Source organism: Lepidochelys olivacea (genome assembly GCF_965140295.1).
Source record: "Lepidochelys olivacea isolate rLepOli2 genome assembly, chromosome: 8".
In the NCBI taxonomy this organism is placed as follows: Eukaryota; Metazoa; Chordata; order Testudines; family Cheloniidae; genus Lepidochelys; species Lepidochelys olivacea.
This window is the reverse complement of record NC_140418.1, coordinates 28,957,478-28,984,366: the sequence shown is the minus strand read 5'-3', so window position 1 is coordinate 28,984,366 and position 26,889 is coordinate 28,957,478. Positions and strand designations below refer to the sequence as shown.

The window sequence follows — 26,889 nt, the reverse complement described above, 5'->3', positions numbered from 1 at the left end:
CAAGGTGAATTTGTGTGTTGCTGGAGATTTTATTATCAAAAAAGAAAATTCAAGGATCTCTCATCTATAATTAAACTGACATGGGCTACAAGGCACACAATTGGAAAATAAGGCTGATGACAAGTCCTGTGAAATTTTATCTTGTTAATTCTGTAAGACTCCTTAGCAATCAAATGCAGTCTATATATCATGCAGATGTAAATCACATAAATATACATATGCCAATATACATATTTTCACTTTTTTTTTCTCTGTTGTCCCTGTCTTGTTCCTGAAGGGTGTAGACATCTTGTATACTGAACGTGCAATCCTAAAAAACCCTTCCTTACGTAGGTAGTCACATTGACCTCTGTCATAAATATAAAGGGAAGGGTAACAACCTTCCTGTATACAGTACTATAAAATCCCTCCTGGCCAGAGGCACAATATCCTTTTACCTGTAAAGGGTTAAGAAGCTCAGGTAACCTGGCTGGCACCTGAACAGAAGGACCAATAAGGGGACAAGATACTTTCAAATTGGGGGAGGGGGGGAGGTGCGGGGTTTGTCTGTCTGTTCTGGGTGCTTGCTGGAGAGAGTTCAAGAAAGCAAGCAATCGAACTCCATTAGAATTAGTAAGTACTAGCAAGGAAATGCGTCCGTTTAGTTTTGTTTTGGCTTCTGATTTTCTCTGTGCTGAGAGGAAGGTGTATTCCTGGTTTTCTTTTTGTAACTTTAAAGTTTTTGCCGAGAGGGAAATCCCCTGTGTTTTAAATCTGATTGCCCTGTGGGATTAGCTTCCCTTCTAATTTTACAGAGGTGCTTCTTTTACCAGTTTTCTTTCTAATAAAGTTCTGCTTCTTTTAAGAGCCTGACTGATTTCTCTATTGTCCTAAGACCTAGGGGCTTGGGTCTGTGATCACTTTGTAACCAATTGGTTAGGATATTATTCTCAAGCCTCCCCAGGAAAGGGGGTGTAAGGGCTTGGGGGGATATTTTGGGGGAATAGGAACTCCAAGTGGTCCTTTCCCTGATTCTTTGTTAAATCACTTGGTGGTGGCAGCGTACCCTCCAAGGACAAAGAGTTTGTGCCTTAGGGAAGTTTTACCCAAAGCAGGTAGAAATAAGCATAGGGGGTCTTTCATGCAGGTCCCCACATCTGTACCCTAGAGTTCAGAGTGGGAAAGGAACCCTGACAACCTCAAAAAAAAAACAAGCAAGGATTAACTGTGCTAAGGTTGCAGGATTGTGTACCCTAGACAACAAATATGGTTTAGTGGTTACAGCAGAGAATTGGGATCGCATTTTGTCTTCCTTGCTCTGCCACTCATCGCTGACATCTAACACTCTACGAATAACATCCCTTGGGCTCTTATATCATGACCAATATGAATTCAGAAAATACACTATGGAATTTCCCCCAGGTATGTAGTGGTTGGTAAATTGGAGAATTTAAAACTTGGTTCATCATGGTTATGTGTTCCAAGTATTTTGTGTATTGAAGAACAACAGTCTACTTTCTAGAAGAGTTCTTAAATAGACGGACACTATCTCCCTTTGCATTTTAGCCTCAGACAGTGAATTTCCTGGCAGGATCAGGCCATCCCAAAGAGGACTCGAATTTTTATCTAGACAGTTCTCAGTAATAGATGCTAGTTCCACTTTACTATGTAAGATCAAGTTCCACATAGTAGCAGATTTATTCTCAACAGATCTGGCACTTAAGAATAGTATCTTGGCAGTTGGTCAAAAATATTCTTATCTGTTACAGCTTTCTTAGTAAAAGAAATCGGCACCAGAGCCATCATCTTCAATTTTCTATTTGGTCACCTGAAACTTCTGATAACCCTCACTTCCCTCTGGCTTTTGTGCTCAGCTCCTCCACAGCATCCCTGGCCCATATCAGAGTCTTAGCAGGGCAGAATAATATGAAGTAGAGGTACAGTATGTATTTAGTGAGTCCCATAATAGGTCAAAATCTACAGAGTATAAAATATTCCTTGGACCCTGAAATGGCAAATATTGAAGCCAAGCTCCTGATAATATATAAAAACAAAGTTAGATGTGTTCCTTTTTATCCTCCACATCAACTGCCTGGTTTTGCCCTCAGGTCTAATTGTGTCACTGTCACAAAGCTAACAGGAGCAGCGTGAGCATAACTGAAGGTAGACCTGCTCCCCAACTCTCCAATACTAGTCTTTTCCAGAACAAATCATTGCAGTATAGCTACTCTGACTAATGGACCATAACAGCTCCATGCTCTAGATTCAGCATAAAACCAAACCAAACTACACTCATTCCCAGGCAGTTTATGTAGCCACTGCCATTTATTTGATTGATTCAAGTCTAAGTCCAGCAATAACGACTGACCTCTAGAGCACCACAGAAAGAACCCAATCTTAAACCAATCTCTAGCTATTAGAGAGCAGGACAAGACCATAGAGAAGGAGGAATAGGGGCTGATTATCTCACATCTGCCTACTGCCTTCAGCTGAACCATTTGGTACTGGCCACAGCCAGAGACTGAAGAAGATGGACTTTGGCCTGATCCAGTATGGCAATTCCTGTATTCTTAGAAAGGTTCCAGTTCATGTCAAATCCCAACAGCCATGGCTGCCCTTCAAACCAAAACCACGAATGAGTGACACCATGTGGAAAACAATCCAACTTCTCAACCAATAATTAACCTTTGCAAACATGGGTGTGCAAGTACATCCCACCACCAATCCACTTTCCCATCTGCTCCATTCTCTTACTTCATAGCATTACTGTAGTGAGGCAGAATGGCCTCCCTCCGACCTGGAGAGCAAGAAACCACTACACTCCCCGTGGTGAGCGGAGCTAAATCCGCCCCACCCCACCCCTCCAGTAGTCCTGGGGCAGGACAGGAAGTATAAAATGAGAGCCCTGCAGCTCAGCTGGTGCTGGAGACTAGCAGGGCAGACTTCTCTTCCAGGATCCCTGACTTGGCCCTAAGTGGAGCTATGCCCTGCAGTCGGAGAAGGCAGACAAGTGCCCCGAGGAGCTGTGGGGACTACTGGCTGCCGAGTAACCAGAGGGGACAGAGGACCTTTGGACTATGGAGCCCCCCTACACCCAGGCTGTGGTAGAGAGTGATCAAGGGGAACCAGATTTTAGTCCAGGTTTTGCTGCCAGAGAGTGAGTCAGCGTGTTTTGGCAGGATCCCCACTGACCCAGTGGCAGGATTCCCTGGAACTGTTAGGGCCCTGGACTGGGAGTAGGGTGAGCCCAGGTCCCCTTACTGCCAACCCCATCCCCAGGGTGGCAGCCCACCTACCTTAGGCCAGCCAGGAAGCTGGGCCATAGACAGCTTGCTGTCTGCCCCTGGCAGAAGACTCTTGGCTAAAGACTGCTTGGGCTCTGCCCCGCCCATAGGGCCAGAGCTTCCTTATAGACTGCCACGATAGACTGTTAATTGCTGTCTGTCCCAGGCAGAAGGCTGTGGGCTAAAGACTGTTTGCACTCTGCCCCCTCCACCCCAGAGGGCCAGAGCTTCCCCATAGACTGATTACTACCCGCCTGTAGTGAGGTGGAGTGGCCTCCCTCCCCATTTGAGAGTGAGGGACACTACAATTATGTTTACCAAAATGTTTAAAGTACAATAACTTTCTAAACTATTCTTATGGGCACCCACAACTGCAGATACAAGACACTTGCTCTATGACACCCTCAAATAAGTCCTGTATGTTTCAATAACCAGCCTGCCCACTCGAAAGATAGGAGTGGGCAGAAAGAGCAGTGGGTTGGTGCCAGTGAACAGATGTATCACCACAGTTGCAAGTTCTAATTTCCATGAGACCAGCTTTGCCAGTGTTTCTGATATTTAAAGCACAAGTTACAATTAAGATAAAAAAAAAATGACAATGAAACTGAACGTTTAGAAATGCAATATGTCAGAAAATGTCTTTTTGTATTGATTTATTTTGGCGATCGTAAGTGTTGCACTTTTTTTTTCTTTTATACATAACTGTGTGCCCCACAGGCATCAAGCTGCTAGTGTGCACGGGAGGGATTAAAGTGAGTCTGCATGTTGGATTAAATATAAATTAAAATTATACTTCTGTCAACCTTGAATCAGGGATTGTTTCTAAAGGTCTCCCAAAACACTAAATTTCAAATGAGTCTTCATTTATTACTTCAGGATAGGCCAAATGCATAATTTATCAGTGACAGTCAATATACTCTTATAAGTTCCCCCTGAGCTTTGGAGTAAAAATATGTTATGCTAATTCTATTAGTTAGGTACACAAGAGCTGTCTGAATGAATAAACAAGTATTAAAATAAGAGACAAACAAAGAGATGTCTAGCTGTCCATTTATCAATGCCAAATGAATAACAGCTATTCTAAACTAAATATATATTTTTATGTTGTGTTAGGTAAAAGATGAATTGACATAATGTTAATAAAATATATTTCTTTTCTTTTAACCAAATTCATATGTATTTTCTTAGCTGTTCTTTTTCAATGCAGTTGATTTTATACATGTTTATGTAACACTGCAGTACTTTCAGTATAAGGCAGCCTTCAGTTTCCAAGTCTCAATTAACCAAAAATCCCTGCTATCCGAAACCTGTACTGTAAATTCCCTCAATCGTATGAAATCTCATTTATCCAATCTTATTCAACGTCCCCATGACATTCAGATAATTGAGACTATACGGTGTATTTTTAGTGCAGTCCTACTGAAGACCATTCCTTGCGACCTACCTGGTCTCAAGTGGAACATTACTATTGAGTACCCAGCTGTCTTGAAGTTGCACAGACTCAGGAGTAGTGGCCAAGTCATTTGGTGCAGGAGCTGGTGCATGGATCTGGTTCCGCCGATTTGTGAGAGAGTTCCTATTGAGGGAGTTGGCAGAGGAGTGATGATGAGACAGTGTATGATTGTGAGGAGGTGGGAGAGGTGGTCTCAGTGTTGACTGGCTGTGGTGATTCGAAGGGCCTGCAAGAAAAAAGAGAAATATCATCAACATCTGTTGATGGCAGATTTTTTTGCCCCATAGCTTCAACAAGCCTTAGGCCTTTTGAAAATTTACCCCTTACAGCATAGTTGCAGTTAGATAAATGATGATAAAATGACACTGGGAGTTCCATACTTAATATCTCCTAAAAACCCCCAGGGCAAGGGCCTGATTCTTCTTTCACTTATGCTGGTTTTCTACCAGTACAGGGAGAAGAGATCAGGCCCCAAATATGTACACTTTACAATGAAAAAGATGGGCCAAATCCTTCATGTACTTCAATGGGATCAGGCTTTGGCCCAATTTTTCTAACTGGCAGTACCACAAACCCTGTGTGAAATCTGAACATTATGCTGCTGTTCCTCCTTCTCTCACTGCAATGTGGCTAACAATGTCATTGACGATGCATGGGGGGGGGGGGAATACATCTAGTTCATTCTCCCAGGACTGAGATGGCTTTGCCTTGATAATGGGAATAAAAACTTGTTTTAGTCAGTAAGTAAGCAGATAAAATTCAAAAATATACAGGAAGACAATATAATGGCCGAGAAAGTATCATTTCAATAGAGTCACTTTTCTAACAATAAACACATAATGGTAAACAAGCTTATTTAATGAAATTCCATATGTTCTGGCAATTTTAAAATTTTAATAAAACTAATGAAAGAGATGAAAAATACAAGTTAATCCACAAGTAAGTGGAGTAACTGCATGTCTTAATCATTACATTAATTTGTAGTTTTCTAGTGAATAATAATTAGAAAAAGTAAAATTAGCAAAATTACAATTATATTGATGTATGTTTGTTTTTAGACTTTATGAAGCACATTGTGGATTTAATGACTCAAACAATAAAATAAAACATCACTGGGGAAAATGTTTACAGCAGATTGATCTATTTTCACGCGGAACTATGAAGTATGGCAAAAAGACTCTTCTCAATTAATTGTAAATTAATTAAGTGCAACATTTTCAAACTTGGGTACCTAAAGTTAAACTCCTCGATAAGTGACTTGTTTTCCAGAGGTTCTCATCACCTGTTCAAAGGCTGCTAAGCATTTCTGAAAATCAGAAGTAGCCAGAAGCCTAAATATGGATTTGAGGGCTTCATTTTAGGCATTTAAGTTTGGAAATTATGACCAGAACAGACTGCCTATTCAAAGACAGAATCTGGCCAATGGTGTGCAGTTATGCAAGGGAGAGAGGGTACAAAGGACCCTCTCTCCATGATCACCTTGTACAGGTGACATCCAGAATCCTGCAGCTTGAGGCCTTTTTGTGCAAGAGGGAATGCTGCTACCACCACCAATGGCACAAGGCAACCCAAAGGTGACAGTGGTAGATTCATGCTTCTTCCCTCCTTCCTTTCCACCTTACAGAGTGCATTCTGCTATAGAGTGCAAAGTGACCGCTCCTGATTGGATTCTCCAAGCACCCTGCCTGCCACACAAGAACCACCTCACTCAAGATAGCATAATTAGGGGAGCGGTGGGGAATATTGTCCTTTGGAGAGAAATGTTGATTTTCCTAAGTATTTTTGCGGCCCTTAGAGACCACAGTGATGGGCAGATGAGACAGAAACAAACGGGTAGGTTTTATTGTGACTACTTGCATAAGCAAAAATTGCCCTATGAGGAGACTCTCTAAAAAGTGAATGATAACAGAAAGAAATCCTATACTTCACATGGTACGGTAAGCTGCTGGATAGTGTCTCTTAAGAAATGGAAATAGCATATCCTAAATAGCATATAGCATATCTTCTCATTTTTATTCTAACAGAATGTCTATTACTTTGGATAAGTGCATCCTTGCAGTTCATCACATGTGCTCTCTTCCCTATTAATTCTGCCCTACATATTTTTAAAATGCTTCATCCTTCCTGTACTAGTCTGAAGAAGGTGGTTTAACTTAACATACTATTATACATCAAATGCTTAATCTACACATTGTGCTCTAGGTACTTGTACACTTCTTGGAAAGGGGACAGAGTCAGACTAAGCAGGAAGGCAATGTGTTTGGATAATATCCAAGTACAGATGAGCCCAGTGGAACTATTTTCCCAAAGTCTGAATTTTGGCATTGAACAAAACACATTAATTTGGATTTCAGTAAATGGATTTTTGTGAGTGATAAAATGCAAATTTGAGCACTTATGTATTAAAAGTTACTTCAGGAAGTCCAATGTTTCATATGTTCTGCAATCAACCTATTTTCTGAAGCAGCATCTCTTTTTCATATACTAATCTATGTACTTTCTCAACAATATCTCATAATACTGTCGGTCTAGTTCACACCTATAAAAGGAAACAAAGTTAATACCTTCTTTTTGGTGTGTGCTAGTTTTAAATGACTAAGTATATTTTAGATATGTTATTAGATGGTACATTCATAATGACTCAGATTCATGAAAGTACTTAAGAACACGCTTAAATCTATCTCTAGTCAGGACAGCACTTAAACATATGTTTAGCTTTAAGTATGTGCTCAGGTCCCATTGACTTCATCAAACACTTAACTGCTTGTCTGAAAATGAATGGACTTCATCACTTAAACTAAACATTTCCCTTAGTTTTGTGTGGCAGGGGAGGATAAACATGGAAAAGATATATTGTAACTATGTATAGTGTTTTGCTGTAAAGTTCAGTTTTGAGACATACAGCCTTGCCAGCTGCAACAGAGAATCTCTCTATGAACCTTGCAAATTTTCAGCCACAATATTAGACGCTGTTTTTTAAAAAAAAATCAGTCAATAGTAAAGTCAATACATTAATACTAATAAAAAACATTTCTACAAGACTGCAAGATTAAGGAGGCAGTAGGTTAAGTTCAAGTTCCCAAGAATACATTTAATTTAGTTCAAGTATATTATTTAAATACAAAACTATATACAGGAATTGACTAGATTAAATCTCAAAACATTTTTATATCAAATCAAGAACATTGTAACACACAGTACAGAACCATCAAATAAGTAACTAAACTAAACGTGTATTTGTAAATGTCCTGGAAAGAAGGACTTGCTTTTTCATAGAGCTAGACCCAAACTGGACTCGGGGTTTTGAACACCCCAGAACTTTGCAGAGATTCAAAATATGCATTTGGAAATAAACGTCTCCACTTTTACTGTATAGGCACCTTGGCTGAAGCTAGTAGTAACCACAGCAACAACAGCTGTGACTTTCTTAGTCTTGGAACTTCAAGGAGGGGTATCACTCTTCATGTAATCAAGAATCAGCAGCTTGAAGGATTGGTACACTGTGTCTTTCAATATGTGATGCTCAGTGGTTTCTTGCTATTGCCACAGCAGTTGGAAGCCTAAAGATGATAAATAACTTGATGCGCTACAAATAACTTTGTGTAGTAGGGAAGGATTTTTTTTTTAAATACAGCAGCTACAAATATATTGGTTTGCTCTGGAAAAAGAAAAGCTGTGGGAATTATGCCCTTCCTCAAATATTACATCAATTAGGAGGTTTATGTACTATTTAATCTCAGGTGTTTTGACGGTGGCAGGGGAAGGGTTGTTTTGATCATCTTGATCGATTGGTCCTTCAGCCTCATATAGATTGCGCTGATCACAACATGTCCTCCATTCTTCTTATATCCTGGCCTTCCTTCTCCATGTGCGGCCATGTCCTTTCACGATAAAAATCTTCCCATCTCTTTGGAGGTCAGCCAAGTAGTCGTTTCAGTTCCTGTGGGTACCAGTTGGCGACAGCTGGAGTCCATCGATTGTCAGTGAGCCTCGCTATATGCCCGGCCCATCGCATTTTTTTTCCATTGCCCTCTCCGTGACAGATAGTTGATGCTCCTCTGTCTTCATCAGCGCCCATGTTTCACTGCCATACAACATTGCCAGCAGTACCGTTGAGTTGAAGAGGCTGGCTTGTGTTGGCTTGTTGATTTTTCCTTGGAGGACATCCTTGATAGAATGGAATGTGCACCAACCTGCTTTCTTTCTTCGCGAGAGTTCACCCTCCTGATCATGGCACATGTTAATTTCTTCGTCTAAATAGACATATTGCTCAACTTCTTCTATTTGTTCTCCCTTGATTGTTATTTGGGCTTTTAGCGAGGTATAAGACCGCATACATTTCATTTTGCAACGGTTAATTTTCAGTCTGACTTGACTGGTTTTTGTGTTGAATTCTCGCAGCATTTTCTGTAGTTTGATAGTATTTTCGGCCATCAACATAATATCGTTCACGAATATGAGATGGTTTAACTGCTCTCAGTTGATGTTGATTCCACTCTTCCAATTCATCCACTTCATTATCATTTCGAGGCAGGCTGTGAAGAGTTTTGGTGAAATTGTGTCTCCTTGTTTCACACTTGGTGGGAGTTCAGTTGACGAGAGGCTAAGAATCTCAGGGACCAGAAAAAGGACTGCCCTCTGAGTGTGCACTGCAGGACACTGATGAGAGACAATTCGATCAACCATTTAATGGAGGAGAAGGCAAGGACAGCCTGCGACATCCTTGGTCTCTGCAAAACACGACAAAGGAAGGAGACGAAAGTACTATCATGTTGGGAAAAGGAGAAGATGTGAGAACCGTTGGAGGAATCGGCTTCATCAACAAGGAATGGTCTTAAAAATCATCTCCTGCAAGTTCAAGTCATTGCACATCGTAGTGCTACACCTCCAACTGAACAAGAACAGCACCTTCAAGATTATTCAGATCTATGCTACCACAAGCACAAGTGAAGATGACGATGTGGAAGAATTCTATGAGGAGCTTGAGGAAACCCTTACTCAAAAATCCACATATACGATCACAATGGGAGATTTCAATGCCAAAGCTGGAAAATGGAAAGAAGGTGAAAAGTTCATTGGAAGATATAGCATTGGTGAATGGAATCCATGAGGAGAGCGACTGGCAACTCTGGCGGAGACTAAAGAAATGTTCATTGGTAACACCTGGTTTAAGAAGAAGGCCAAGAGGAGGTGGACATGGATTGCGCCCAATGTGAAGAATAAGAACGACTATATTGTGATCAATAAGCAGCGCACTGTACAAGACATCTCAGTAGTACTATCATTTAAAACTGGTAGTGACCATTGCTCAGAGCACGGCTCAACTTGAACAAAAAGGTGGAGAAGAAAGCACTACAGATGGCATATCAGAGACAGAGGCCAAAAATATTTGATGAGGCAATCTTGAAAGCGAACATTTCCAAGGAAGTCTGGAGTCTTATAGATAACTGCGATGAGGATTATAAAAACTTCACTGATAAATTGAGGCAATGCGTGAAATTAGCCAAGAAAGAAAGACTGAAAAAAGCGAAGGGAAGAATCTCAGAGGAAACACAAAACTTGCTACAGAAGCAGAGGAATATGAAGCGAAATGACAAACTTGAGTACTCCTTCCTCTGTAAGTTGATAAGAAGAAGACTAAAAGGAGGACTTCAAGACGTACCGAAATGAAAGGCTCTTAAAGACGACTGAAGATTGCAGAAGCCTCAAAAAATGCAAAAGGTAATTGACACTGTACAGTTCAACAATAATGGCACAGAAGAACAGGGATGGAAAATGAGCAACTGACAGAACAGGGATGGACGCGGTCTGCAAAGATTTCTGCACTGAACTGTGCGCGTCTCAGACGAATGTCCCAGTACAACACTTCAAAAGACCAACAAGCATGTACTCCCAGTCCTTGTCACCGAAGTTTGACATGCAGTTCACCAAATGAAGGAAGGAAAAGCCCCAGGTAAAGATGGAATGACAATCGAAATAAGAGCTGGAGGCCAAGACCTCTGGGAAACCTTTGCTCAGAGGTTTAGCCATTACTTGAAAATGCAGAAGATTTAGAAGAGTCCAACACCATTCTGGTGTACAAGAAGGGTGGCTGGGAAGGTCTAAAGAACTATCGTCCAATATGCCTGCTCTCACATATTTACAAGCTGTTCACCAAAATAATAACAAACCGACTCTCACAGATTCTGGACAAGCAGCAGCTGAGAGAGCAGGCAGCCTTTCAAAGGAATTTCAGCACAATGGACCATATTTTCACTATAAACCAGCCTATTGGAATGCTCAAGGGAATGCAAATTCCCTTTATGTATTGCCTTAATCAACTATGAAAAAGCATTCGACAGCGTAGAGATCAATGCAGTGTTGAAAGCTCTTGCACAGCTGGGCATTGACACAAACTATATCAAACCATTAAAGGAAGCCAATTCTGACGGCACTACAGGTATAACTTTATTTTATACCCCTCTTCGCATCCCAGTTAAGGGTTGTTTTAAATAACAAAAAACCTTGGAGAGCTGGACATACAAAATGAAATGTAAAACAGCTTTCTTGTCTTTGGACCTGAGTTTCAGATGTGAACAAACATCCACAATTCCTATAAATTGTAGTAGCTGCCATGGGTGTTGAACATTTCTAAAAATCTAACTTTAAAGTGGGGATATGATCCTTCAAGAAACATTGTTGGCATCCAAGATTCAGTACACCATCTATCTACAACTTTGCCTTTGGAGACTGAGGGGAATGGGCAAGTTTGCATTCCACTTTATGAATAGTAAGTACCCCAATCTTACTTGTGTTCTAATTAACAGAGAGGGTGTGACTGAAGTCACTAGGAGTCTTCCAATTGACTTCACTGGGCTTTGGAACAGACCCTCAAAGAGGAAATTTAGGAATAACGTTGCTTTGTTTATTTCCACATTAGATAACACAATTAGAAACCTGGACTATTTATGGTTAAGCTACATCATTGGTCTAAAATTAAATCCATCTTCAAACCTGTAGAGTACCTGCACAGCTCACAATCACTGCTGCAGTAGCAACAGCTGCTCTCCATACTCCTATATGCATAGGGAGGGCGCAGGGGGCTTTCTAGGCACAATTTACTGAGCAGCTGGCCATTCCCCCACCACTCTCAAATCATACGTGCCAGGAGGACTGCTGTGGAGACTGTTCAGTGGTGGGTAAAGAGAGTGCAGTGCTCCCTTGGAGAAACTGCTCTCTCATAGCATCATCATGAGAGTTCTTATGCAGCATTTGCAAATGTGCCCTGGTGATAATAAACCTGCTACTGGATTTCACAAAGTGATACAGTTACAATGATAATGCTATGTATGTTTTCATGGGTACACACAACTCTTTGGGTTCCAAACATCACCTCCTGCCTGTATACCATATAACATGAGACAGCCATCCTACTCCTGCTCTGACATTATCAAATCCCTTTCCAAGCACTGAGACTCACTGGCCCATGAACTGTATAAATTTGCAAAAACCATGCAACACAGGGATTTGAGAGATAGGCAACTTAATCTGCCACCTCAAAGCTCTACTTAAAATCCTGCTAGAATCAGGAGAAATATCACCGAACACAGTCAAATTACAGAGCAGTCTTTTTTCTGGATCAAAGTTCCATACCAACAGAGCCCCTGAAAAGCCATATGGGTTGCACCTTACTCATGTTCCATTGCTCTTTGCTCCTATGATTATATATGAGCATTTGAGAGTCAGGAAACAATCTCCTCACAGACACATAACCTAATCCTCTGCACAGGACTCTTTAAACAATCCCCTTATACAGTAGTGCCTCCAAATGAATAAGTACATAATTGTCTTCTAACCAATATTTAATACTAAATGCACAGTAAGATAGTAAAACTGATGCAGAGGGTTTCAGTCTCTGTCGGCCAGGATTAGAACTCATGAATTTCTAGTTCTGTGCTCAGACAGCTTTACCATACTGCTTCTCTAAAGAAAGGAACTGCCATACCAAAACATCTAATTCAGTATTCTGTACTAAACACTGGATTCCTCATAGGAATCCATTAATGCATCTTATTATGTAGTACGTTATCACTCTGGACCAGTGATCCCAATGACCAGTTTATACCCTGAAGCATAAGCATTAATACCCTTGTACATTTTTTAGCTAGTACTGCAGGTTTGATTCTTATTTATAGCTCTAGCTAATCCTATTGTTTCTTTTCTATTTTTTTTAAAATTTCCCATGCTATTTGGCACAAGGCTGAAGTTTAAACACAATGTGAGGACAATCTGCATGCTCTGAAAATGTTATTAACATGTGCTATTAAAAAAAGCAGATCTGTCTGACACCCAGAGATGTCATGAATGCTCATTTCTTGTACTTTAAACCATTTGCCATTTGCCTTTATTTCCATTGTTATTACAGCATTCTGAGGCAGAAAAGATGGAATGAGCACTGTACAATCCACACTGAAAATTCACTCAAAGTGTGGTGCAACTTATGAGCCACTACTTAGATTGGAAGCTTCAAATGGCTGAGAATGTCTTTTTGTTCTGTGTTTGTACAGCACCTAGCACTCTGGGGCCCTGGTCCATGACTAGTGCTCCTAGGCACTGTGATAATACAAATAAATAACAACAACAATATATCAGCTTCCACTTGTGGACTATAGCCATTATTAATTATTTATTTGTATTACAACTGTTCCTGCCCCAAAGGGCTTACAGTCTAAATATAACACAAAAGACTGACACACAAAGAAAGGGATTTGGGCTGCGTTTAGGAAGGACTTTGGTTACTAGAGCCTCGTAAGATTAATGGTTGACCTCCAGTAAAGTTTTTAGCATATATATTAGAATTTTCATTTGGGTTTTTCTCTGTAATACTTTTACTCTAAGAATGTTTTGCTTTGTTAAGGCTGGTTGGTAATTGGTATACAGTGTTATAAGCCCCTAGAGAAAGGTTAACCACAGGTGGACCCCAATCAGAGCTGCTGGGGAAATCAAACTAAGGTGCAGAGGGACTGCAAGCTTAAACCCCTGGTTTGGAGGGAACGAGATCCAGGTCTCCACACAAAAGAAGAGACAGCTGTGAGCCTGAGCCCTAACACTGGCAACCTCCAGGAAGACCAGGAGATGGGCCAAAGAGTCAGTTAACTCTGAAACTGTGACATGTGGTATCTGAGATATTCTAAGTATAAGGAAATACTGAGCTATGAAATAACTACAATATCTCAGAGACCATTGTATGGTATATGAACTAGGTAAAATGTTGGCTTATTAATTAATGGAAAGCAGTGCATTATTTTTAATAATAATATTTCACTGGTATGACACCTGTCCTGTGAGATTCTAAAAGTGATTCATTAAGTAACACAAATGTATTAGCCCCATTTTACACATGAAGAAAGTGAGGCATAGAAGTTAAGTGATTACTCTCAGTGACAGGAACAGCTCCTAGCCTGAGTGCCCTGATTCCTACTTCCATGGACTAAGTACAAGCTTGCTGTTCATGTCTACTCACCCAAAGAGATATGGTATATACAGGAAGCCAGCCTCACCTTATTAGAGAGAAGGGATGCAGCTTTTCAATAATGTAAGATATAATGGTGGGTATAAAATACTCTTTAGAGATGCTGCATGGTGTTCTTACTTTATTTTAACTCAGCTGGTGTGGTTCTGGTCCCAGTTAGAGGAATGATATGAGAATACAGAGGTAAGAGAAGAAAGCATATCTATATCTTGTAAAATAACGTATTTCATCTGCACAGAGTGTTTTTTTCACAGAGGTCTTCACAACTGTAGATGGTGGGAATTACACCACTACTGAAATGGAGAACAGGGTAGCAGCCAAGCAGGAAACTGAATCAATGCCCCGCACAACATGTTGTGAAAAAGGAATGTTGGCCAAGGACCTTGGGTGAAACGGTATTCTCTTATAAAAAGAACGATGACACCTTGCAGAACAGACAGGCCCTTGGTTTTGAAGATCTCCTCTGAAAAATTACCTTCTTGCCTCCCAGCACATTGCATGGCACTTAGTTTACCTGCAGAGGCTGAGTGAAGGAAAGACTGAGTTAATATTGCTGGGATTTAAACTGGTGGCTCCAGGAACTATAGGTACTCTATTTCAAAAGTTAATGCTTAGAGTATGGTGCCACTATGGATAGGTTGAATGAACTATCATATTACACCACATACAAATTATGGCTTCGCCCATACATCTATGTTGTACAGCAGGAAAATACAGTGTTGCGTCCTTTCTATCTCTCTCCCAAAGTAGATACTCTATAAACAGGGATGGACAAACTTTTTGGCCTGAGGGCCACATTGGGGTTCCGAAACTGTATGGAGGGCCGGGTAGGGAAGGCTATGCCTCCCCAAACAGCCCGCCCCTATCCTCCCCCTCCCACTTCCTGCCCCCTGACTGCCCTCCTCAGAACCCCCAACCCATCTGTCATAAATATAAAGGGAAGGGTAAACCCCTTTGAAATCCCTCCTGGCCAGGGGAAAGCTCCTCTCACCTGTAAAGGGTTAAGAAGCTAAAGGTAACCTCGCTGGCACCTGACCAAAATGACCAATGAGGAGACAAGATACTTTCAAAAGCTGGGAGGAGGGAGAGAAACAAAGGGTCTGTGTCTGTCTGTATGCTGCGCTTGCCAGGGACAGAACAGGAATGGAGTCTTAGAACTTTTAGTAAGTAATCTAGCTAGGTATGTGTTAGATTATGATTTCTTTAAATGGCTGAGAAAAGAATTGTGCTGAATAAAATAACTATTTCTGTCTGTGTATCTTTTTTGTAACTTAAGGTTTTGCCTAGAGGGGTTCTCTATGTTTTTGAATCTAATTACCCTGTAAGATATCTACCATCCTGATTTTACAGGGGGGATTTCTTTATTTCTATTTACTTCTATTTTTTATTAAAAGTCTTCTTGTAAAACACTGAATGCTTTTTCATTGTTCTCAGATCCAAGGGTTTGGGTTTGTGGTCACCTAGACAAATTGGTGAGGCTTTTTACCAAACCTTGTCCAGGAAGTGGGGTGCAAGGTTTTGGGAAGTATTTTGGGGGGAAGGACGCGTCCAAACAGCTCTTCCCCAGTAACCAGTATTAGTTTGGTGGTGGTAGCGGCCTGTCCAAGGTGTAATATTTTGTACCTTGGGGAAGTTTTGACCTAAGCTGGTAAAGATAAGCTTAGGAGGTTTTTCATGCAGGTCCCCACATCTGTACCCTAGAGTTCAGAGTGGGGGAGGAACCTTGACATGGTGGCAGCGGTGGGATTAACCTGAAATCATTTTGAGATCCAGTTGAGATTTTTTGAACTAGAAATACAGATTTTAAAAAGGAATTTTTAGGAAGTCCAGAAGGCAGCTTTGAAACTGAAAGCAGCTTGGTTTCTCTCTGCTTTGTGGCCAAGCAGAGACAAAAGGGGATTATCTTGTGAATTGCAGGTTTTCTTTGCCTGGAGGCAGGGTACTTAACTCCTGCAGGGAAATTCACAGTCTTCCAACCCAGAGGTTTTTTTTTTTTTCTTTTCTTCCTAAAAGTAAATAGGGGGTGTGTGCTCTACCCATTTGCCTGGAGACAAAAGTGGCAGGTTTTTTTTTAGGATTTTGATTTTTTTTTTGTTTTACAAGGAGCACAGGTTTGAAAAGAAATTTTTTTTCTTCTTTGGGCTGGGTAAGCAGGTTTCCAAGTAGTTGGAGGTTTTTTGCTTTAATTTGGGCCCAGAGCAGAGACAAGGGAATTGTCTTTTTCTGTAGGCTGACAATCACTATCAGAGAATAGGTATTCTATTCCAGCACAGCAAAATTTTACAGCCAAGTTTTGTTTGTTTATTTCTAAACCTCGGGTGTAAAGTTAGTTAAAAACAGAGAGGTTAGAATGGCCAAATCCTCAGCTCGACTACAGCTGGAATTAGCCAAATTTCAGGCTGAGGAAAAACAAAGGGAACATGAAAGACAGATAGAACTCATGCGGCTGAAGGAGGAGGAGAAGGAAAAAGAGAGGAAGCATGTGGAGGAGATGGAGAGGATAAAGGCCCAGCAGAATATACCAACAAACCCTAGCAATCCTTCTCCAGGTACCACTTCCCATCCCAGAAAGTTCCCCACCTACAAGGCAGGTGATGATACTGAGGCCTTCTTAGAAAACTTCGAAAGGGCCTGCCTTGGGTACAACATCTCTACTGACCAATACATGGTAGAGCTGAGGCCGCAGCTCAGTGGACCCTTAGCTGAGGTGGCAGCTGAAATGCCTAAAGAACACATGAACAAGTATGAACTGTTTAAATCCAAGGCGAGAGTCAGAATGGGGATAACACCCGAGCAGTCTCGTCGGAGGTTCCGAGCCCTAAGGTGGAAACCAGACATGTCATTTACCCGACATGCCTACCACATTGTGAAACATTGGGATGCCTGGATATCAGGAGCAAGTGTTGAATCTCCAGTAAATTTGCCCTTCCTAATGCAAATGGAACAATTCTTAGAGGGTGTTCCTGAGGAAATAGAAAGATACATCCTAGATGGGAAACCCAAAACTGTAATCGAGGCGGGAGAGATTGGAGCCAGATGGGTGGAGGTGGCAGAGAAGAAGAAAACTGGTCGCAGTTGGAGCGGAGACCAGAAGGGACCACCCCAGACCACACCCTATTACCGGGGGCCGCCCAAAGCCCCACCTACCTCCCAAAGAACCCTCCAGACCCCTTATCGTCCCACCACCCCGTTCTCCAGCAACCCTCCTCGCCCCAGTGACCCGTCAGCTGGACGATGTTTTAAGTGTAACGAGCTGGGGCATGTAAAGGCCAACTGCCCCAAGAACCCCAACAGATTACAGTTCATTGCACCGGAATCACACCAGAGGTCCACAGGCCCAGATACCTCCCAGATACCCTTGGAGCGGAGGGAAACTGTGAGTGTGGGTGGGAAGAAGGTCACCGCGTGGAGGGACACCGGAGCACAAGTGTCAGCTATCCATGCCTCCTTAGTGGACCCCAATTTAATCAACCCAGAGATCCAAGTGACGATTCAACCCTTCAAGTCCAACTCTTTCAATTTGCCTACAGCCAAGTTGCCTGTCCAGTACAAGGGCTGGTCAGGAATGTGGACTTTTGCAGTCTATGATGATTATCCCATCCCCATGCTGTTGGGGGAAGACTTGGCCAATCATGTGAAGCAGGCCAAGAGGGTGGGAATGGTCACCCGCAACCAGGCTAAACAAGCCGTGAGGCCTAGCTCTGTTCCGGAAACTTCTATCAGGACCCAGTCAGAGGTGATGGACCTGGACCCCAGGCCAATGTCTGCAACAGCAGTAGTGGATCCAGTCCCAGAGACCCAGACGGAACCAGTCCCAGAACCGGAACCAGCCAAACAACCAACACCAGACCCCGTGTCAGCACTGAATCCAGTACTTGCAACCTCAACACCAGAGGGCCCCACCGAACCTGAGCTGGTAGCAGCCGATAACCCTACACAAGAGGCTCAGCCGGAGCCTGAATCCCAACATAGTGCACCAGCGGAGAGCGGTTCACAGTCAACAGAAACAGCTCCATCCCCTATATCGCTTCCAGAGGGACCAAGCCTAGGTCCACAATCCCATGAGGAACTGATGTCTCCAGCATCAAGGGAACAGTTCCAGACCGAACAGGAAGCAGATGAAAGCCTCCAGAGAGCTTGGACGGCGGCACGGAGCAACCCACCGCCTCTCAGCTCTTCTAATCGATCCAGGTTTGTTGTAGAAAGAGGACTTTTATACAAGGAAACTCTTTCTGGGGGACACCAGGAAGACTGGCATCCTCAGAGACAGTTGGTAGTTCCAACTAAATACCGGGCCAAGCTCTTGAGCTTAGCCCATGATCACCCTAGTGGCCATGCTGGGGTGAACAGGACCAAAGACCGTTTGGGGGGGTCATTCCACTGGGAGGGAATGGGCAAGGATGTTTCTACCTATGTCCAGTCTTGTGAGGTGTGCCAAAGAGTGGGAAAACCCCAAGACCAGGTCAAAGCTCCTCTCCAGCCACTCCCCATCATTGAAGTTCCATTTCAGCGAGTAGCTGTGGATATTCTGGGTCCTTTTCCGGAAAAGACACCCAGAGGAAAGCAGTACATACTGACTTTCATGGATTTTGCCACCCGATGGCCGGAAGCAGTAGCTCTAAGCAACACCAGGGCTAAAAGTGTGTGCCAGGCACTAGCAGACATTTTTGCCAGGGTAGGTTGGCCCTCCGACATCCTCACAGATGCAGGGACTAATTTCCTGGCAGGAACTATGAAAAACCTTTGGGAAGCTCATGGGGTAAATCACTTGGTTGCCACTCCTTACCATCATCAAACAAATGGCATGGTGGAGAAGTTTAATGGAACTTTGGGGGCCATGATAGGTAAATTCGTAAATGAGCACTCCAATGATTGGGACCTAGTATTGCAGCAGTTGCTCTTTGCCTACAGAGCTGTACCACATCCCAGTTTAGGGTTTTCCCCATTTGAACTTGTATATGGCCGTGAGGTTAAGGGGCCATTGCAGTTGGTGAAGCAGCAATGGGAGGGATTTACACCTTCTCCAGGAACTAACATTCTGGACTTTGTAACCAACCTACAAAACACCCTCCGAACCTCTTTAGCCCTTGCTAGAGAAAACTTACAGGATGCTCAAAAAGAGCAAAAAGCCTGGTATGATAAACATGCCAGGGAGCGTTCCTTCAAAGTAGGAGACCAGGTCATGGTCTTAAAGGCGCTCCAGGCCCATAAAATGGAAGCATCGTGGGAAGGGCCATTCGTGGTCCAGGAGCGCCTGGGAGCTGTTAATTATCTCATAGCATTCCCCACCTCCAACCGAAAGCCTAAGGTGTATCATATTAATTCTCTAAAGCCCTTTTATTCCAGAGAATTAAAGGTTTGTCAGTTTACAGCCCAGGGAGGAGACGACGCTGAGTGGCCTGAAGGTGTCTACTACGAAGGGAAATGTGCTGGTGGTGTGGAAGAGGTGAACCTCTCCATGACCCTTGGGCGTATGCAGCGACAGCAGATCCAGGAGCTGTGCACTAGCTACGCGCCAACGTTCTCAGCCACCCCAGGACTGACTGAACGGGCATACCACTCCATTGACACAGGTAATGCTCACCCAATTAGGGTCCACCCTTACCGGGTGTCTCCTCAAGCTAAAACTGCTATAGAACGGGAGATCCAGGATATGTTACAGATGGGTGTAATCCACCCCTCTGAAAGTGCATGGGCATCTCCAGTGGTTCTAGTTCCCAAACCAGATGGGGAAATACGTTTTTGCGTGGACTACCGTAAGCTAAATGCTGTAACTCGCCCAGACAACTATCCCATGCCACGCACAGATGAACTATTAGAGAAACTGGGAAGGGCCCAGTTCATCTCTACCTTGGACTTAACCAAGGGGTACTGGCAGGTACCGCTAGATGAATCTGCCAAGGAAAGGTCAGCCTTCATCACACATCTCGGGCTGTATGAATTTAATGTACTCCCTTTCGGGCTGCGAAATGCACCCGCCACTTTCCAAAGACTTGTAGATGGTCTCCTAGCGGGATTAGGAGAATATGCAGTCGCCTACCTTGACGATGTGGCCATATTTTCGGATTCCTGGGCAGACCACCTGGAACATCTACAAAAAGTCCTTGAGCGCATAAGGGAGGCAGGACTAACTGTTAAGGCTAAGAAGTGTCAAATAGGCCTAAACAGAGTGACTTACCTTGGACACCAGGTGGGTCAAGGAACTATCAGCCCCCTACAGGCCAAAGTGGATGCTATCCAAAAGTGGCCTGTCCCAAAGTCAAAGAAACAGGTTCAATCCTTCTTAGGCTTGGCCGGTTATTACAGACGATTTGTACCGCACTACAGCCAAATCGCTGCCCCACTGACAGACCTAACCAAAAAGAAACAGCCAAATGCTGTTCAGTGGACCGGAAAGTGTCAGAAGGCCTTTAACAAGCTTAAAGCGACACTCATGTCTGACCCTGTACTAAGGGCCCCAGACTTTGACAAACCGTTCCTAGTAACCACAGATGCATCCGAGCGTGGTGTGGGAGCAGTTTTAATGCAGAAAGGACCTGATCAAGAATTCCACCCTGTAGTGTTTCTCAGCAAAAAACTGTCTGAGAGGGAAAGCAACTGGTCAGTCACTGAAAAAGAAGGTTATGCCATTGTCTACGCTCTGGAAAAGCTACGCCCATATGTTTGGGGACGGCGTTTCCACCTGCAAACCGACCATGCTGCACTAAAGTGGCTTCACACCGTCAAAGAAACTAACAAAAAACTTCTTCGGTGGAGTTTAGCTCTCCAAGATTTTGATTTCGACATCCAACACATCTCAGGAACTTCTAACAAAGTGGCTGATGCGCTCTCCCGTGAAAGTTTCCCAGAATCAACTGGTTAAAATCGTCCTTGAGATGTGGAAAATATTGTTAGTCTTTATGTACTTGGTAGTATATTTAAAGATGCATGTGTTTTATTAACTCTGTTTTCCTAGAGCTCCAGGAAGAAATCCCAGCCAGTGTTTCACCCTAGCTGAGATTTGGGGGGCGTGTCATAAATATAAAGGGAAGGGTAAACCCCTTTGAAATCCCTCCTGGCCAGGGGAAAGCTCCTCTCACCTGTAAAGGGTTAAGAAGCTAAAGGTAACCTCGCTGGCACCTGACCAAAATGACCAATGAGGAGACAAGATACTTTCAAAAGCTGGGAGGAGGGAGAGAAACAAAGGGTCTGTGTCTGTCTGTAGTCGTCTTGGCCAGGGACAGAACAGGAATGGAGTCTTAGAACTTTTAGTAAGTAATCTAGCTAGGTATGTGTTAGATTATGATTTCTTTAAATGGCTGAGAAAAGAATTGTGCTGAATAAAATAACTATTTCTGTCTGTGTATCTTTTTTGTAACTTAAGGTTTTGCCTAGAGGGGTTCTCTATGTTTTTGAATCTAATTACCCTGTAAGATATATACCATCCTGATTTTACAGGGGGGATTTCTTTATTTCTATTTACTTCTATTTTTTATTAAAAGTCTTCTTGTAAAACACTGAATGCTTTTTCATTGTTCTCAGATCCAAGGGTTTGGGTTTGTGGTCACCTATGCAAATTGGTGAGGCTTTTTATCCAACATTTCCCAGGAAAGGGGGGGTGCAAGTGTTGGGAGGATTGTTCATTGTTCTTAAGATCCAAGGGTCTGGGTCTGTAGTCACCTAGACAAATTGGTGAGGCTTTTTACCAAACCTTGTCCAGGAAGTGGGGTGCAAGGTTTTGGGAAGTATTTTGGGGGGAAGGATGCGTCCAAACAGCTCTTCCCCAGTAACCAGTATTAGTTTGGTGGTGGTAGCGGCCTGTCCAAGGTGTAATATTTTGTACCTTGGGGAAGTTTTGACCTAAGCTGGTAAAGATAAGCTTAGGAGGTTTTTCATGCAGGTCCCCACATCTGTACCCTAGAGTTCAGAGTGGGGGAGGAACCTTGACACCATCCAACCCCCCTGCTCCCTGTCCCCGACCCCTATCCACATCCCCGCCCCCTGACAGCCCCCCCCCGGGACTCCCACACTTATCCAACCGCCCCTTGCTCCTTGTCCCCTGGCTGTCCCCCAGGATCCCCTGCCTCTTATCCAACCCCCCACACCGCTCCCTTACCATGCTGCTTAGAGCACCAGGACTGGCAGCCCCACCGCTTGGCTGGAGCCAGCCACGCCACCACGCAGTCTACCGCACAGGGGCAGGCTGGAAACTCTCGCAGCCATGCTGCCCGGCAGGAGCTTACAGTCACGCTGCCCAGAGTGCTGGCGGCACGGCAAACTGACATTGCGGGAGAGGTGGGACAGCAGTGAAGGCACTCAAGGACCAGACAGGATGGTCCCACGGGTCGTAGTTTGCTCACCTCTGCTCTACACACTCAGCAGAACCCTGACAAAGCTTATCAAGTTTGATCCCACAAGGCGAATACTTAAAACCAATTAAAGTTAATATCTTCCCTTTAACAATATAAAAAGGATTCTTGACAGAAATGTTTTGGCCAGAAGTCTAGGTTTGTTACATTTTTTAGATGGGAGATCATTAGCTGAGCACAGCTTGAAAATCTGATTGCTCTCTGGATGGTCCATGGGGGAGTGTGAAAATTGTCAAAGTGATGTAAGAATAATTGTATTAGGAGTAGGTATATTTTCCAGCTCATTCCGAAAATGAGAGGGGGAGCCAGGTGCTTGTCATCCAGGATAAGGAATTCAGGAGTCAGGTGCAGGCTGTAGTCCCCCCTAAGATGCTATCCTAGCAGTACTTTGGGTTTTACATAACCCAGCTAGCTAGCATACAAAACTGTATTCAATGGGTGTAAAAGAAATGTTAGTCACAGGTGCTTTAAGGCTATATATCATTTTGATTGTTTCAGGAGCTTCACTGCGCTTACTTTCTACTGTCCAAAGTCGTCTGGAAATTATCATTTTATATTAAATCTAAACCCATTAAATGTTTTTTATACAAAACAGTCTCTCAAGATAGACTATTTGAAAATAACTGTGTCAGAGAAGCAGATAGCAGAGTGAGATCTGAGCAATGCCTAGCTGAGCATTTCAATAAATCAACATTACCTAGAGCATTTCCGTATCCTCGGGGAAGGGAAAACCTATCAGCGGAAAGTAATGATTTTTGGTCTTTCAATTGCCCTGAGGACCTTTACAATGCTATTAAGACCCATAGTCTCTCCACTGAAAAGTTTGGGAGTGAAATTATTAATAAACCTAGATGACATGTTGATTGTTGCTTTCTAACAGGAAATATTTCCTCTATTATTCCTCTGCATGATCATCATCCCTCAGCACTTGGTTTCATCAAAAATTTAAACTCTTCTTATTCCATCTGATACTATTGCATTTAGAGACTCTGTCATAGCATACACTACACACAAAACTGGAGGCTTTCAGGGACAACTGAAGAGAAAGGAAAATATTTTTCAGAAAGAAAAAAAACCAATTGTGTTAAGTTTTACCCCATTGCTCTTTCATTGGCTTTTCTTTGGGTTAGAGGATTTTTACAATATCAATCCTTGAACATAAGGAAAGGATCAAAATAACAATGAAATACAGTTTTGATTTTAGATTGAGCCTCCTAAGAATCAAATGACAGGAGACAAACTCTGATGTATACCAATCATTAATTCCAAGAATAACTGAAGCGTGCCAGCAAATGGCAAGGGCAAAATAAAGGTTCCCAGAGCAATTCCACTTCAAAGCTCTCTGGAAGTCAGAATTGTTTACAATCTGGGTGACCTTCTCCCCAAAATTTCTCATGGTACAGGTCTCATAGGGCAAGTAACAAAAGTTTCTTAGACTATATAAACAAAAGTCAGATGAATGTCAACTTTGCATTGCATCATGTTATGACAAATGATACTTGATGAAATATGACACACATGTCATGTTGCATCAGGCTTTTCAATACCCTTTCTTTTTAAACACAGGCAAGAAGCAAATAATTACCCATGAGAAACAAATATTTGACTGCTTCCCTTGCGGAGAAGCAAACTCAAGTATTACATGGTTGGTATCTCTTCCAAAGGTTGTGGAGTTTATTTTTAATTCTTCATTACTTTCTTAGATCAACAAGGTCACCAATTGTTGGTATAAGAAGTCTTGTAAAAGTCGTCTGACTCATCACACTAGCAGAGAGTTTACTTTAATGTAAATTTCTGTATGTAGGCTGCTACTCTACATGCTAAGTTGCTTCTACTACTCAAGCCGGTGAGACAGATGATGGAGAGCAGCATAAGATTGTGAAATGAATTAGCCAGTTCAGCAACAAAAGACCAGTTCTTTGGTTGGCATGTTTACTTCTTATGGTTTTAACCTGGAGGTTTTTAGTGCACTCGTTATAAGAAGAATGCGTGTATGCACGCACACGCGCACACGTATAGAAAAACAAACAAACAAACATCTTAAATAACCAGAACACACAAAGAAAAACAGAAAACCCACAATAGGGTACAACCCAGATTTGCAATTACCATGTTTGCTCCCTAGATGCTGCTAATCTCATATAGCTTTTTGAGCACAAATCTGGGGCCTGGTTATGCATTGAGGGTCTGATCCAAAGCCCATTAAAGTTAATGGGAGTCATTCCATTGCCTTCAACAGGCTTTAGATTAGGCACTCCCTCCCTATCTCTTGCTCCTTCCCAGAACTGATCAGGGAGTTTAATGCTAATGAGGCACTCATATGTTATGGTCATGTGGATCATATCAGTACATAGATAGACCATATCGGTACACAGATTCCTTACTTGTACTGGAAATAAGGATCTCTGCACTTTGTCACAAGAAAAAAGCCCAATGGTTGGTTTTTATTCAGTGCGTTTGAACTTAAAGGCCACAATCCTAGATAAGGTCCCCATTGTGATATGCACTATAAAGACAACAAAGATGTTGTCCCTTCCCCTGATGGGCTTACAATCTAGCTGTAAAATAGAAGACCACCAGTCAATACAACAAACAGACAGGGGTCATGCAAGGAAACAGTAAGGCAATACTGGTCAGCATGAAAAGCAGAGGCCACAAAATATCCACTGCCTAACCATTGTTGAGTTTAGTGTGAGTGTGACTACCAGCTGGGAGATGTAAATATTTACTAGTTTGATTAGGGCAGGTAATAATCTATAGACAACTTTGACTAGTTGCAGGAGGCTAAAAAATCCAAAGCAAACTCTTAACATCTTGCTGAAACTTCAGCTTAATCAGGGTATGCCTCACTGGAGTTTTACATTCTGGGAGCTATAAGAGAATTCTGGGAACAATTTTTTTTTATTTTAAACAAAACTTTTTGTCAAGTAACCTCCCTGTGTATACAAGTATGTTTATAAAAGAGGAGAAGTGCTGTTATTTCTCATCCACTAGACTCTTATTGCCATCTTATTTGACACTGTTTGCTCACAAACTGGCTGCTTGGGACATCACAATTAGAATATAAGTATAAGCTGTGTGCTGCCACTTACAATATGCACTATCTTTACCTTTCTATCATGAAAAAATATATTGGAAATTGAATTTAAAACCAAAAGAGACAATTTCAGTCAGGCTGGCAGACAGCCTAGCACCAAAGCTGTCCAACACCACCAGAATAAGTGAAATGCTTGAAAAGGCATAACATCTGTTGGCAACATTGTTTGATCCAAGTGTCAAGGGCAGAGTAAAAACCATAATTCTATCGATTATAGATATAGTATATGTTTTTGGAAGGTTGTTCTCATCTAAAAAATGCTAGAAGTAAAGAAAATGTCTTCTTTCACCTTGTCCTTTTTCTTTTTCCAGGACAGGTATTTCTCATGACTTACAATATTTCCTGGGGTCCTGGGAAATGCAAAAACTCCAGCAATAACAGCTGCACTTTATTGGTATTAACACAACCATCTAGTAAACCCGTGACATTTCTGAGACCTATAGAAAATACAACAGAAGTAATACTTATGGAATTATATAGTGTTTTTTTCCCCTCTACCTGTCTGTATATGAGGATCATTTCACTCCAGGCAATACTGAGATCAAGCCAGTTCTGGAGTGGCATGCTCAGTCCATTATAATAATGGCAGCAATATTACACAAGAGTTTAGGAATAGGAAGTGAAGACGACTACGTAACCTTATCCAATTAAAGTCACAAGGGAATATAGATGGGCAAAGTGTAATTACTCAAATTGCAATTTGGCCACAACCTCTGGATTAACATCTGCACTCTTGCAAAAAGTGCTAACAGCATTTTTAATGACCACAAGTCTTCAAGACCTCAGCTTTACATCTCCATTGAAAGATGTGTATGGATTGCTTAAATCCATTAGAGAAAGGAAAAGTCCATTGCAGTTAAGCATTTTTTTCCCCCTTAGGGCTATTTTATTTTTTAAGCCTTTATGCTCAGTGGCACTGAAAGCTGATATGACAAATTTACATCAGCTCCAGAGAATCAGTTTCCATGCATCTACACATTTTTAAAAAAAATATGATAAATCAGTAAGCGATGTTTACTATCAAAGTATCAGAGTGACTCAGACAAGTTAGTCTTTACTTTGATTTTTAATACTTGTAAGATTTGTTGTGTTGTGGATCAAAATATCCTTCAGAATTTTATCCTACCTGGAAGAGATTTATATTTTCTGTAGTAACATTGGTGTGGTCAGCATTCAGGGAAGGGGTGACATTTTTCTCTTTTTATTCTTGACTCCGG

The 26,889-nt window shown here is 42.2% G+C and overlaps 1 protein-coding gene across 2 annotated transcripts in view; it reads right to left on the bottom strand.

Annotated features, from left to right (window-relative positions):
- TENM2 (teneurin transmembrane protein 2) overlaps positions 1–26,889 on the bottom strand; it is a 996,821-nt gene that overhangs the window by 266,392 nt on the left and 703,540 nt on the right. For both annotated transcript variants that reach the window (XM_084636387.1, XM_084636388.1), the window contains one exon: positions 4,708–4,942. In XM_084636387.1, the coding sequence (XP_084492513.1) occupies positions 4,708–4,942 (235 nt within the window). The remainder of the gene's footprint in view (positions 1–4,707; positions 4,943–26,889) is intronic.